The following is a 16,314-nucleotide window of genomic DNA, read 5'->3' as shown; positions in this document are numbered from 1 at the left end:
AACAACAGTATCCATCTCAACAGATCTGTGTGAGAATTAACTGTGATAATGGCAAGAAAGTACTCAGCAACGTGTCTGATACTTATTAAGCACTCAACAAATGTTTATTGTTGCTGCTGGTTTTCATAGATTAGATCTCAGTGGTATGAAATACTAATACCACGTGTCCTGTTATGAAGCCTCTTCTTGTTCATATTGATAAAACTCTAATGTCTGCATTAGGGGAATAGGTATGTTCTCTTCTGATATAAAAACAAGGCAAACCTTCAGGGTGTCTTAAAAGCCCACCATTTAAAAAAAGGGCACTGTCATACAATTATATCAATATATGCAGGAAGGCATTTTGTAAAATTAAGCAGTCATTATCAATTTTTTAAAAACTCATGTTAATATCGAATATAAGGAAACTCTTGAAATGTTACTGTTTTGTAAAAACTAAAAGCAAGCATTCTGCTAAATAATAAAATACTAAATACATTGTCTTTAAGACCCAAACAAGCAAGGGATGTTTCCTACTATTTCTGTTATTTGACAAAGTATAGAGATTTTGGTGAGAAAAACATACACACACACACACACACACACACACACACACACACAACTTAAAGACCTGTAACATTTTATTACAAAATGAAAGAAATGTTATTTTTATAAACAGTGTGATAGCATATCTGGAAATTCTAAGATATAGCTATAGTATGATGCAGCTGTATTCCAAGATATAGCTGTATCATACTGACATTAATTAGTTCAAACATTAAAAAGAAAAGAAATGCATTTATATGGCAACCTAAAGTATAATATCAAAGACTAAATTTAACAAACTGAGTAAAAATGTTTACGAAGAAAATAAGTTTGTTAAAAGATACAAAATAAGACATGAATAAATAGAAATATATTTTTGATGCAAAATGTTACCATTATATAAATACTAGTTATTCCCAAATTCATGATTAATACACTTCCAATCAGAATGATGGTCATATGTAAGAATAAATGTAAAAGAATTCCGAGAAAATTTGAAAAGTAGAATAAACATTAACATTTATAATAAAGCCTGATTTAAAATCAATACAATACTGTCTGGCATAGAATTAGACAAGTTAGATCAGTGTAACAGAATATATAAGACAGAAGTAATTCTTATTATATTTGAGAAATAAACTTTAAAATGAAGTTGGCATCTCAACCAGCAGATTATTCAATAAATGGTGTTGAGACTATTCCCAGTACTTCTGGTAGAACATAAAGTTTTCCTTCTCCTACATCAAACTAGTTGACAGTGGTTGATACTAATGATGGAACTGAAAACAAAAGAGAGCAAAGTTATCACTTCTTATATAAATCAAAAGTAGAAAGGTCAAGGATAGTTTTAAAGAGTTTTTTTGTTTTGTTTTTTATTTTGGTATCTTCAAGTATAATAAAGATGGAGGGCTCAAACACCCATCATTTTGTGCAACTGGAAGTTGTGAGATGAGATGATCTCTTAAGGTATCATTCCTACTATAAAAGATTGTGTTCTCCCTCCTGTGTTCTTCACATTGGGAGTGGTACCCATATCCACCAGTCATCCAAGTCAGCAGATTCCCTGTCCTCAACTACTCCGTTATCGTTCCCTATCCATATATCCAAAACCTGTCATTTCTACTTCCCTAACACACTTAGACTCCATCCCCTCCTCTCCACTCCCATCATTCTACTTTATGTCATGCTGTGATCCTTTGTCACCGAAAATAGCCTCCCCCTGGTCTTCTGACACAAGTTAGGGTGTCTCTCTAGACTCCGTCATGCTGCCAGTCTGATTTTTTCATAACCAGATCTGATGATGTCATTTCTCTATTCAAATTCTTCCTGATGTGGTCCCACCCTTAGCCTCAAGTCAGAAATTCCATCACATCTTTGCATATGTGTGCATCTCTCCAGATGCACTCCATCATATCTCATACTTTCACACTTAATGTTTCCTTTGCCAGAGTTCCTTTCACATGATTTCACATCTAATTGTCCTTCAAAACCCACTGGATGTTTTACTTCTAGGAAGATTTTCCTATCTGAATTAGATGTCTTTCCTCTAAGCCTGCTCTTTTGGGCATGTCATGAGCATTGACGGCACTCTTCTCAGCAGAATAGAAGCAAAGATCAAGCTTTATTTGATTTGAGATTCTCAGTGCTTGACATGGTGCCTTAGGCCACATGGTAGATGCTCAATTAATATTGAATAAATGGGTCAATATTTAAGCATTCATAGCCAGGTATTAGTAATGTTAACTCATACAATTTATATAGTTTGATTCTCTATTGATGTCCATTCTTACAGTCAAAAAATAATTTCAGATAAATGAGAGCTAGAAACATCCTTTGTTCTATTTGGTATATTTTTATTTAAATGTAAAAAATGCATTACCTTTTTCTCAAGTAGAATGTTAAAATGAAAACTCAAGTTTTCTAGAGAGCAGCTTGGCATAAGATTTTAGAGATACTAAGGTTCTTGTTTGTTTGTTTTTAGAGTAAATTAGTCTACAGTTTTGAGAGATTATGGTTTTAATCCATATCCAGTTTAATCCAGTTAGAGGAAAATGAGCCTGAAAAAATCATGGAAATACATCCTTTGGCAAGGACTGAGAACTTACTCCCCATGCCCTGTTAAAGAATAGGATTTATTATTTGAATGGCTCCAAATCTGGAGATGATTCAGTATGAGGGAGCTGATGAAAGTCATGATGGTAAGAAGACATAAGATTATAATGAGATTCTTGGGGTGCCTGGGTGGCTCAGTGGGTTAAAGCCTCTGCCTTAGGCTCAGGTCGTAATCCCAGGGTCCTGGGATTGAGCCCCACATCGGGCTCTCTGCTCAGCAGGGAGCCTGCCTCCTCCTCTCTCTCTGCCTGTCTCTCTGCCTACCTGTGATCTCTGTGTGTCAAATAAATAAATAAAATCTTAAAAAAAAGATTTTAATGAGATTCTATGATTTTTGAAGTTGGTGTCCCTGAACTCTAAATTAAGAAAATAAATCTCCCAGATATTCATAGGCTCTGATCCCACAGTGCTCTTAAAAAGCCACATCAAAGGTGTCACCTCTAACTACCAAGCTTGGGTTTTCTCACTCAAGAACTCAGGAGTTTGTAAATAAAATTGAACTTCATTGTGTTTTTTTCCTGTATTCTGTTTGACATGCCAACCTCCTCCCTAGACAGGCATCTTAACTTTCTGTTGGTATTTTTCACATCAAGAACTCAACAGATGGAGGCCATTTTTCCCAACATTGGTAGAAAAAAGAACAATTTGAGGTGGATGGAACTGTTTTGTCCCACAACGGGAGTGGTGGATGCATGACTCCACTTGTATACCACTGAGTGAATTCGCTGTATATAAATTTTTAAAATAAAAATTTAAAGTTAATACTGAAAAGATGGTAGGAGTAAAGCATAAATAAATAAATAATATAAATATATGTAAATAATAACATATATTTTATTATATATTTATTTTATGTTTATATATAAAATATTTTATATTTTATGTTTACATATAAAATATTTTATATATATCTTTATATGTAATGTTTTCTATATGAAATATGTATAGATTTTAAATTTTATATTTATATATAAAATATTCTATATTATATATATTACATATAAATATATATAATAAATAAATAAAACGAAATAAAAATATATAGTTCAGTGGTAAATAGAAGTGATTGTTCACCATAATAACTAAACAAATATTACTCAAAGTTTACAGACATTAGTGGCTTAAGGAAGCTGATGTACTTTTTGTGAGAATAGACCCTACCAACAGAAATGAATGTATTCGTATGTATCCGAATACTCTGGAAAGATAGAATATGGTTCTATCAATTGCCTTATGTAATTCTCTGTAAAGAAATATAGGCTATTAGGGACTGGAACAAAACTAGCAAAATGACCCATAAAACGCAGCACTCTAAATCGAAAACAGATATGTGAGTATTTGTCAAAAGTACCAGCTGCCTGACGCCGTGTGGCAGAGCTTTCCACAGCAGAAGGTATGCGGCAGCAATCACTTTCATTAGCAGGAGCCAGCAGATACAAATCTTTCTGGTCACTAGGAGAAAACAACTTTAATAACTGTATTTTCATCTTGTTTCGTTTCTCTGTTATTTCCTTTTTTTCTTAAAATTCTTATTTTGATAGAGCTATATAAAATTTTGGTAATGTTATAGTTAATGACAGTCGTATGTAATAACAGTTATATTATACCTTATAAGAAGTGTAGACATTGTTCACATATTTTGGAGCACTTTGTGCCAGGAACTGTTTCAGGTACAGGAGTTACAGAGAATTTATGGAAGGAGATGAGGCAAAGAATAATGAGATAATCAAATTAAATAGGAAGCAAAATTAATGGCAATAAATCCTAAGGGGGGTGGATAAGACGGGTGATTATTAAAGATTAGGGAAAGATTGCAATTTTAATTATGGTAGCCAGGAAGGCTGAAGTTGGAAATTAAATGGCAGAAACCGGAAGAAGATAAAGGAGGAAGGCATATCTGAGTGAAAGCTTTCCAGGAAGAGGGTACAGCAAATACACATGCCCTGAGGCCAAAGCATACGGGCCTGTTTGAGGAGCAGCAAAGTGTCCAGTTCATAGTAGATGGCTGGGATAAAATGAGCAAAGAGGAAAGTGGTTGGAGATGAAGATAGAGAGCTAAGGGGGCCTGGGGTAGGTCATACATGAACTTTTAGGTCATGGTAAAGATCTTGACCTTACAGTGTGCTATGGAAAGGCCTAAAGGAGTTTGGAGTGGTGTTATTTATTTGACATTATCTTATTTGTATTTTATTTGCATTCATACTCATATCTATATTCATACACATTTATTCTCAATACCATCTGTTATATTGATGGTTTTCACACCTGTATAACTGATCATGGACTTTCACTAAAACCCCAGACTTACATACCCACGTATGTCCCTGAGATCTCCACAGATGTGACAAATAGGCATCACAAATTTAACATGACCCAAGAAATTTCTTGTTTTTCTTCATCTCAGTAGGTCATCCCCAGTTGCCCAAGCCAAAGATCTGTGAGTCTTCATTGAGTCTCTTCTTTTCCACACCATTCACATCCAGTTTATACCTCTGTTGATTTCACCTCCCAAATGTCCCAAATATGCACACTACATTTCCACAATGGTCACCCAAACAAGTATAAAAACATATTTAGGGTTTCCTAATTTTTCAAAATTGTTTTAAAGTGCACATAACATAAAAGTAACCATCTTAACTAGTTTTAAGTATACAGTTCAGTGTCTTTAAGTACATTCACCCTGTTGTGTGACCATCATCAAAACCACTCTCTTCCAAAATATTTTTTTGTCTTGCAAAACTGAAACTCCATTCCCATTAAACAATAACTCCCTACTCCACCTTCCTCTCAACCTCTAGCAATCACCATTCTACTTTCTGGTGCTATGAATTTGACTACTCTGGGTATCTCAAGTGGAATCACACAATTTTAGTCCTTTTGTGTCTGGCTTATTTCACTTACCATAATGTCCTGAAGGCTCACCCATGTTATAGCATGTATCAGAATTTCCTTCTCTTAAAAGCTTAAAAATATCCCATTGTATGTATATACCCCAACTTGTTTATCCATTCATCTGCTGATGGATATCTAAGTCTCACCTACTTTTTGGTTATTGTGGAAAAACTGTGCTATGAATACAGGTGTACAGATATTTCTTTGAGTTCCTGCTTTCAATTCTTTGGGGAATATACCCAGAGTGGAATTATTGGATCTATGGTAATTCTATTTTTTTAACTTCCATTCTGTTTTTCATAGCATTTGTGCTATTTTACATTCCCACTGGGTAACTTTCTTTTTATCTTCTTCATTTTCCTTCTTAGTCCAGGCACAATGACCTTCTTTGATTTCTCCAAATACCAGGGTCATTCTTGCTGTAGGGCCTTAGTAGTAGTTATTCCCTCTTCTTGTAAAACTTTCCAGCCTGCTGTTTGCTTGACTGGCTCTTTCTGATCATTCACCTTGGACTCTACTGGGAATACCTTCCTTGAGTCAGTTACTATTCCATCATTGTAATATTTACAAGATCTCCCAGTTTCCTTGTGTGTTTATTCTTATTTTGTTCATCTTACCTCCAAAAAACCTATATACCCAGTACCTAGGACTATGACTGGCACATAGGGGATGTATAAGAATTGTTGAAACATCATGGGGATTAATATGATAAATTTCTTATGTGCTATCTGTGAACACTACTCATTAGTGAAAATTACAATCGTCACTCAAAAAATAATAACTGTTCTGTAGGAACAAATTAAACCAAGATAGAATCCATAATTCTATAGTGTAATCAAGAATGGCAGTTGACCTAGTTATTGTGATAATTCAGATTTCAGTAGAAATTTGGGGCTCATTAATTTGGATATTTCATGCAAAATGTGTACTTTGGTTTCAAATTATTTCAATAATTACCTTAATACTTCTCTATGCTTTATATACTCAATTGTTGTCCTAGAGGTACTGGTAAAATCTTTCATGTACTTCTGAGTAGCGAATTTCAGTTTCAGTCTTAAAACATGTCACATACTTTCACGGCAAATTTTCTAAATTGATGTTTTATAGTTCATTCTAGTAGTAACCATTTTCCTAATCCATAAGGTCATCTGTGTTAGAGAAAACTGACTCAGGTCACATAAAAGGTAAATGTCATTTCTTTCTTTACATTAAGAAGTGAGTAGGTGGTTACGAACTGGCTATTCTAGATTATGAACTATCTCCTAAAACAGTTATTTTTATGATGACGCTATATATTATGAATGACTTAAGTGTACTATGTACTACTACCTTGATGAACACACTCTCTTATGGCCCTATAATTCTAAAGGGTGGTAAAAGCCCATTAAATATTTAGATGGGAAGGCAGTATATATTCTTATGTATAGACACCCTTATTTTTATCGTGTTAAAGTTGTATTGAGGTTTGGATCTATGATTGAAACTACATTTATACAGGAAAAAAAGATGATTATTGTGTACCAAGAGTCCCTCTTCTTCCAGAGCATTTGTGCATTCATTACCCTAGTCCCTTTATAAAACTCCAGTGGATGTAATTCTGTGGATACTGACCTAACTAACTCATAGGGGAGCTACTCTATGGCGTACAGAAACATGGAGAAGTGATTGTTTTGAAAACATTTTATATATTTTTCCTTTTATTCTAAAAGATATTAAAAATTTTCATTAAAATCATAGGTTTTCATGTTTTTAAAAAGTCATAGCATTAATTCATTTTCTAAATACAAGATTAGGCAGATTTTCTTGTTGTTTTCAGTAATTATTGCAAAAGTTTCAAAAGTGTTCAACAGAATTCACTGTAGAGCCCATTACATTTCAAGGACACTGGAGAGCCTCTGGCAATTGAGTTGAAAATTATTAATCCATTTCTTTTATCTCTTTTACTACTTCTCCTTAGGGTTTATAGTGGAAAATCCTTCACAAACATTATTTTTCTGTTGTTAAGATTTATACCCCCATTTTGAGGTAATTTTTTAATGACACCTTTCCATATTATGTCACAGGCTTCTTTTTTTTTTTTTTTTAAGATTTTATTTATTTGTTTGACAGACAGAGATCACAAGTAGGCAGAGAGGCAGGCAGAGAGAGGGGAGGAGGAGAAGTGGGCTCCCTGCCAAGCAGAGAGCCCGATGTGGGGCTCTATCCCAGGACCCTGGGATCATGACTCGAGCCAAAGGCAGAGGCTTTAACCCAGGCGCCCCCACAGGCTTCTGTAGGGCAGACAAAATCTTGTCCCTTTTTATTCACAAATGGGCATCTTCAGGAAAAACAAAAACAAAAACAAAAACAAAACAAACAAAAAAAACTCCTTTAGAAAATGCTGTTGGTGTAGCATCTTTAGAAGGTAGCATCTTTTGAAAAACTGTTAGTATGGGACCTACTTTAAAAACTCTAATAAAAAAACAGGCTTCCATATATCACTTAAGCATGTGTGTTGAAGGTGGCTAAAGTTGGTAGTAGACATTATATCACCTTTTGCTATTATATCAAGGAAAAAATGTATTTTAATATTACCTTTAATCATCAAACTCTTTTGCTTCATCTGACATATGTTACCTTTAGAGATTTTCAGTTAAGAAAGAAATGATGAACACAAGCAGTTTGAATAAAGTTCATATCACTGATATTTTTGAGTACCCATTAATTGCCAGGTATTGGGCTGAGCACTTAATGGATGACTGAAGTTTAGATGGGCACATTATTTCTTAAATTTCTTCCCAGAATACTTCTATGATTTTCAAAAAATAGGGTATGTGTGCCTGTATTAATCCTATCAAAATGTGTATCATAGTATATTATAACTGCCTCTTTATTTGTCTTTCCCATTAAACTATAAACTCCATAGGTGCATGTTTTCTGTCTGCCATATTGACTCTGTCCTATACCCTGATCATCATGGGTACTTTGCCCCAGTCCCCAACATAGTAGGTGCTTTATAAATATTTATTAAGTGAATGATGATAATTGTTCAGAAAATGCATCATTTCTTTAGGGGTGGGATCAGAGAGAAGAAGGATGATATAAAGGCCAGAATTCCAATTTATTAATTTCAACACACCATCTCCTTCGAAGAAAACTTAGCATGTACATTTACTCCCTAACAACTAACATCAGATGGTGCTACTCATAATGAGAGCACTTTTACTCATTATCTCATTAAATCTTTTCGGCATCCTGTGAGACCATTGCTATCTTTAGCCTCATTCTACACATGAGGAAATGGAGATAGGATGAAAAAGGTCTTAAGGTTTCTCTGAGATGATGAGTGTACAGTACAAATTGGAACTCTTACTTCCAGAGCCCAGGCTTTGAAGCAATCAATATTTGGAATGCCAATTTAATTAGAAGGTAATCTCGGAGATCACAAATAACTTCATGAGGATGCACAGCTAGTAAATGACAGAGCCTGGTTTGAAACCAAATTTGCACACTCCAAAGTCTGTGTGGCTGCAGTCCCAGACACTGTCTCCTTTTCTTTAACAATGAGTGTGCTTTTCAGAGATGCACTAAATTATGGGTCAAGTGCCATCCTAATTACGCTGAACAAATCATGGCCCTAAACTGGTTCTCCTGACAATTTCTTCAGAAAAGACTGCTCTATTTTTGTTTTTTAGTTAAATCAAAGTAAATAAACCTTGGGCAAGACAATTTTGACATTTCATTTCCCTCTCTATTATTCTCTTTCTCTTTTATTTCATTCAGTATTGATGAGACCTAAGAAGAGTTATATGGGGGTAGGGGGAACAGCCCAAAAGGAAAAAAAAAAAAAGCGTTAGGATAAAGGTGCATGATGCTGCATGTCTCTGGACAGAACTCAGGGCCTTCTGTGCTTAAGAAACTGTGAAAGTCGAGGAGCGCCTGGGTGGCTCAGAGGATTAAGCCTCTGTCTTTGGCTCTGGTCATGATCTCAGGGTCTGCTTCCCCCCTCTCTCTGCCTACTTGTGATCTCTCTCTCGGTCAAATGAATGGATAAAATCTTAAAAAAAAAAAAAAAGAAACTGTGAATGTCGAATGAAACATGGAAAATATATCACGTGTTGACACAAAGAGGAACTTGGGCAGTAAGTGATGAACCATTTGAGGGTCTATGGAATACAATATTAAGTCTTGCTTAAATGGGAAGTCTTACCATGCTATATGTTCTAGGATGAGACAGACTAATAATGCTTCCTTTGAACTTTAGAGTCTCAAGTCCCTGACCAACCAAGCTCTCTTCATGTGAGGCCCCAGACCAACTGCATCATCATGAGTTGGACTCCTCCCTTGAACCCAAACATCGTGGTGCGAGGTTACATCATTGGCTATGGTGTTGGGAGCCCTTATGCTGAGACAGTGCGTGTGGATAGTAAACAACGATATTATTCCATCGAGAGATTAGGTGAGTTGCTATGGGTTTTATTCTATTAAGGGAAATAAATGATTTGTTTGAAATTATTTTCTTTCTTAGAATCTTGTTCTTTGGAATTTTAATTTGTGACACATAGTATTTCATAAGACAAGTCTCTTTTTCTGTCTTCTATCAATCTACACACACACACACACACACACACACACACACACCTGTTTTTCCTCTCCGGATTTTGAATTGGGGAAACTTATCTAGAGACATTCACAATGACAGCGGGTACTCCACTGTGTACTTTTGCTTCTGAGCCATAGAATAAAAAAAGGGAATTATATTATTTTGTTCCTCATTGGTCAATGGAAACATCTAATCTTAATAATTCTTATAAAAAGTAAGTCAACACATTTTTTTCCATTTTTTCTAAGAAGATATTCTGTCAATTTTTCTTTAACACTAAATTATCTAGTCACCTTGCCTTCTTTTCCCTTAATACTTATAGGTTAAGTTTCTTGGCTATGCCATTATGACTATAAAACAAAAGGTGAAACAAGGAATTTTCAATCAAGCCTCTAAACTTAGTTTTCAGACTGCTCTCCTCATATTCCAAGGCCTCTTATCATACTCAATGTCATTTTAATAAATACAATACTTGAATTATGACGTTTCTGAATTCATTGAAAACTTGTTTATTGAGAGAGGGCTAACGTGTAGTAAAAGGGTTCATATCCATTTTATATCTGATTTTCCATAATATCCTAAGAGATTATATCGTTAAGAGAGAAATCAAAGAAACGTATGTCATATATAGGGTGTCAAGAAGTTAAATTCTCACAAAGCACAAAGCAGGTTGATCCTACATGTTGATTTAACATGGTATTATTTGTAATGAAGTACGCTGACCTTGCTGGGAATACAACCGGATTGGTGGGAGTTGGGGGGAGGGGCACTACTTATTTGTAATGTCTCTCAAAAACAACATTTTGATGAGAAACTTGATTTGAATTTGAATACCTTTTCGTGCAGTAGCAAGAAAAGATTTTCCCAGTGCAGGAGGAAAATTGCACTGACCCATTCTCTCTGTAATTGCCTCAAACACCAATAAAAGAAGTGCCTACTGAAAATCTCCACAATTCTAGTTAGCTTGGCATTTAGAAATAATATTCTCTAAGTCAGTCCCCGAGTTTGAATGTTAAGGCAATCACATAACATGTTTTATGGCCATCAAAACGATGTCAGGGGACTGTTATGTAGCCATTATTTAGCGGGCATCATCTATAACAGTTGATCTCATCGCCACTGAGCAGAGGGAGGTCCGTGTGGCCAGGCTTCCCTGCAAGGAGTGTGTGGTACTAACGCATAATGAAGTCATGAAAGAAAACCGCAATGCTTCACCAGGGCCTTTCAGTAAAGATATTCTTTACTACAAGTGGTCTTTCCAGAAGTCTCCAACGCTTGTAAAGTTGAGGCTTTTGGAAGATTAACACTGGCACATCTTTCCAAAATCTTAACAAGAAAACAAGAGATTTTCCTTTGTAAGATATATTTTAAAGAGCTAGGAAGACTGTTACAAACAAAATGGATATGAACCTATCTCTGTGATAGATCATGTGTGTATTACACTTTAAAACTTATCTGGAAAGAGATTTACACACATACATTTGCATACACACACGCATACACCCATATGTATATGTACACATGAATTTAAGTTCTACCAGCTCATATTCTCCTAACATAGTCCCATGCCTTAATATAAAATATTGAAATATAATAGTGTTTTATTATTATTGTTCAAGTATCTGAAGAGTTACACAAAGAAACTGGTATTTTTTCAACATGTGTTTTGCTATTTACCCAAGGTGTATCTTAAACATATCTTAATATATATTAAATAGGAACAGTTTTATATATGCATGTAGAAATATATAAAATGTCTAGACAATTTTGTATTTCTAAGGCTTTAAAAATTATATTTTAAATACCTTGCAAAAAGATCCTGTGAAACTGGTATGCTTACTTTAATGTTTAATAGAATAAATGAAATAATTGGTGCTTTCTTTGCAAAGTTTGGATGTGGGCTTGAGTGAATCCTTTATCTTTTCAAAAGTTAGAACTTAAGATATGTCTAACAAACTTCAGCTAAGTCAGGGAATATATATTTTCAGGACTGTATAACAGTTATACAATTAAAAATGAATTAAGGAAAGTTATAATCTGTTAATGTGTAACATCAGCTATACCTTCAACTGTCATGGTTGTATTTTAGACTATAAAAAAGCTATCTGTTTTATAATTGACCAATAAACTTCCTCTTCTCCTTGATGACAGACCAGAACTTTCAAGTAGCATTTTGTTTATCACGCATAATAATTGAATATTTAGATACCAAGCACTGTGACCTTCTTCAGGACTACAAAACAAAGCTTACCATGTGCAGACCTAGAGATTCATTAACCAATGAATTATACTATTGTTTGTATTATATAGAACCAATAGTAGCAATGTTTGCAATTAATTTTTTGACATCATACACCTCTTGGGTTAAAAGCCATAGGTGCCAGCTTTGATGTATACACACAGCATAGATCAACAAGATCTGAATTCTGGAGATGTTGGCAAAATTAATCTGAAACCAAGTTCTTCTTTTAAAAACTCACAATGTATCTACCAATCTATTTATCTATTTATTTATCTATTTCTACATCTTTATGGAGGTATTTGTATGTGTATAAACTGTACACATTTAAAGTGTACAATTTATTGAGTTTTTAAGAACTTTTTCATGGATAATTGACACATGATAAGCTCTGTTTTTCACATTTCTTTAATATCTCTCTGTAATGTTTTATAATATTCAATATAGGAAGTCTTGAATGTTTTTGTTAGATTTAGTTCACATGTACATATGTGTGTGTGTTTATTAAATTTAGTCCCTTTTTTTATGTGTGTGTGTGTGTGTGTGTGTGTGTGTATGAACTACTTTAAATGGGATTGTTCAAGTTTATTTTTCAGCTGTTGCTGCTAATGTAGAATACCATTATTTTTAAACATTAATCTTGTATCCTAGACCTGTTAAATTTACCTATTTGTGCTGCTAGTAGAATGCTCTAAGAAGGGGCACCTGGGTGGCTCAGTGGGTTAAAGCCTCTGCCTTCGGCTCAGGTCATGATCCCAGGGTCCTGGGATTGAGCCCCACATCGGGCTCTCTGCTCCGTGGAGAGCCTGCTTCCTCCTCTCTCTCTCCTGCCTCTCTGCCTACTTCTGATCTCTGTCTGTGAAATAAATAAATAAATAAAATGTTAAAAAAAAAAATCTAAGAATGCTCTAAGAATTTCCATGTAAACAAACAACCATATGTAAACAGGAACAGTTATACAGTTAATTTCTGATCTCCTGCTTTTTATTTCTTTCTCTTGCCCTCTCGTGGTTAAGAACGCTAGTAAAATATTGAATAGAAGTGGGAAGCAGGCATTTTTGCCTTGTTCCTGATCTTAGGAGAGGCATGAAATAGGATGTTAGGTACAGGTTCTTCATGGGTCTCTTATCAGATTGAGGAAGTTTTCTACTTTTTCTAGATTTCCTGGGAATTTTTATCAGGAGTATCTGTTGAATTTTTGTGAAATAATTTTCTCCTTTCCTCCTTATTAGTATTTTTAATATAGTGAATTATATTGATTGATTTTTGAAGGGTAGCTAATTTTGAATTTCTCATATAGATCCTACATGGTCATGATGTAGTACCCTTTCCTTGTTGGATTTGATTTGTTAATATTTATTAAGGATTTTTTTGTATCTGTATTCATGAGGTATATTTGTCTACGGTTTTCTTTCATGTTATGACTTTATCCAATTTTTTAATTAAATTAATTCTGGTCTCATAAAATCAGTTGGGCAGTTTGTTCTTCTGTCACTGAAAAAGTGTGTGTAAAATTTATATTATTTTTTCCTAGAATAGTTGATAGAATTCATTAACAAAACCATCTGGATCTGCAATTTCCTTTTTAGGAAGGCTTTTGATAATCAATTTAAATTCTTTAACATATATACATCTTTTTTATATTTTATATTTTTTTCTTATATTGATTTTAGTAAGTTACAATTTTCATGACATTTGTATACTTCATTTTATCCCATTTATTGGCATAGAATTGTTCATTCACAATGGTCTCTTTTTATCTATGGTGATAACTGCTATTTCATTTCTGATATTGATCATCTACAACCTCTCTTTTTTGTGATCAGCCTGGGTAGGGGTTTACTAATTTTGTTGATCTTCGAAGTTTTAACAGTACTGATTATCTCTACTATCTGTCTCGATTTTATTTCTTTCAAATCTGCTTTTACCTTGACTGTTTTCTTTCTTATACTTATGTTAGTCATACTTGCTCCCTGTTTTTAATTTCTTAAGGTAGAACCTCATGTTGTAGGTTTTTAAAGCTATTGTGTTTTCTAAGCACCCCTTCCCTTGTCTCCCACAGATTTTGATATGTTGTCTATTCATTATCATTTAATTCAAAATATTTTCTAATTTTCCTTAATTTCTTTTTTCCCCATGAGTTATTAGGTGTGTTGCTTACTTTTCAAATTTTGTTTTTTCCTAGGCATCTTGTTATTGTTGATTTTAAATTTTATTTTATCATAAATGGAAAATATACTGACTTCAACATCTTTAAATTTATGATGACCTATTCTCATTTTGTTGGATGACTACATGAACTTAAAAATCATGTGTAGTCTGCAGTTAGATACAGAGTTCTGTAAATATCCATTAGACCAAGGTCTTTGATGTCTCCCTTTAATTCTGTCAGTTTGTTTGCTTCTATTTATTTTGGGAGTCTGTTATTAAGCTGATACACATTTATAATTGTTATGTCTTCTTTTTTTTTTTTTTTTTTTTAAAGATTTTATTTATTTATTTGACAGAGAGAAATCACAAGTAGGCAGAGAGGCAGGCAGAGAGAGAGGAGGAAGCAGGCTCCCTGCTGAGCAGAAAGCCCGATGTGGGGCTCGAACCCAGGACCTGGGATCATGACCTGAGCCGAAGGCAGCGGCTTAACCCACTGAGCCACCCAGGCGCCCCTTGTTATGTCTTCTTAATAAGTCACCTCATTTAGCATTACAGAGGCCTCTCTCTATTTCTGGTAATACTCGTGGTCTTCAAGATGATTATATCTGTTATTAATATAGCTTAAAAATATATACTTCTAGCCTTCTTGTACTTTCTGTTTACATGATCTACCTTTTTCCATCTGTTAGTTTCAGCCTATATCTTCGTTTAAAAAAGATTTATTTATTTATTTGAGAGAGAGAGGTTGAAGGGAGAGGAAGAGAGAGAATCTCAAGCAGACTCCCTGGTGAGTACAAAAACGAACTTGGGGCTTTATTAGGAGCTGGATCTCAGGACCCTGAGATCACAACCTGAGCCGAAACCAAAGCTGAACACTTAACTGACAGCGCTACCCAGATGTCCCAGCCTATGTCTTTATATTTAAAGTTTTTCTGTATCCTGTAGGCAGTTTATAGTTGAGTCTTGCCCTTTTATGCCCCCTGAAAATTTCTCCCTTTTAATTGAGGTTTTAGGCCATTAGAATTTAATGTACAATTTAATGTTAATGTACATACATAAATGGTTGGAGTTAGGTCTATCATTTTACTTTTGTTTTCTGTTTCTCCAATCTCTTTTTCATTTACTCTTATGAACTCCTGAGCTCAGAGAACAAAAGGGATTATGTTTAAATGTCCAGACGCAGTCATTGTTTTTCCAACTGAGATATTCCCACAAGGATTTTTGTTCTTCTCATCTAATCAGCCTATCTGAAACTATCTCATATCTTAAGGAGAACTGGTTAAAATCGTTCACCACCACCCATGTGGAAAGAAGGAAGGAAGGAAGGAAAGAAAGAAGAAGGAAAGAAAGAAAGAAAAGAGGGAGGGGGGGAGGAAGGAAGAAATGTGAGCAAGGGAAGGAGGAAGGAGGGAAGAAAATGGGTATTTCATTTGTGACTAAATTTGTTCAGCATCCAGTGGTATCAAATGTAGGTTTAAGTTCCATCTTTAACAATGAATTATGTCATCTCACAGTAGCCTTTACATCCCCACACTGTGTGACTCTCAAAGTCTCAGTTTTCTCATTTGTGAAGCAGGATAGTATGCTACCTTACAAACTTTCTATGATATTCCACTTAGATAATAAAAATAATGCCATTTACAATTCTTCAGAAAGAAACATTATAGAAATGTGAATAGGGCAAGTTCTATAACTATTTGGTATATCAGGGTTTAGCAAATGTAAAAAATCCAGTTCCAGGGGTGCCTGGGTGGCTCAGTGGGTTAAAGCCCCTGCCTTCGGCGCAGGTCATGATCCCAGGGTCCTGGGATCG

At 34.6% G+C, this 16,314-nt stretch overlaps 1 protein-coding gene across 3 annotated transcripts in view; it reads left to right on the top strand.

The window, feature by feature from the left end:
• DCC (DCC netrin 1 receptor) overlaps positions 1-16,314 on the top strand; it is a 1,178,115-nt gene that overhangs the window by 998,588 nt on the left and 163,213 nt on the right. For all 3 annotated transcript variants that reach the window (XM_047697659.1, XM_047697658.1, XM_047697660.1), the window contains one exon: positions 9,773-9,967. In XM_047697659.1, coding sequence (XP_047553615.1) covers positions 9,773-9,967 — 195 coding nt within the window. The remainder of the gene's footprint in view (positions 1-9,772; positions 9,968-16,314) is intronic.

The sequence above is a fragment of the Lutra lutra genome, chromosome 12, assembly GCF_902655055.1.
Source record: "Lutra lutra chromosome 12, mLutLut1.2, whole genome shotgun sequence".
NCBI classification, from domain to species: Eukaryota; Metazoa; Chordata; class Mammalia; order Carnivora; family Mustelidae; genus Lutra; species Lutra lutra.
This window is presented reverse-complemented; position numbering and strand designations above follow the sequence as displayed.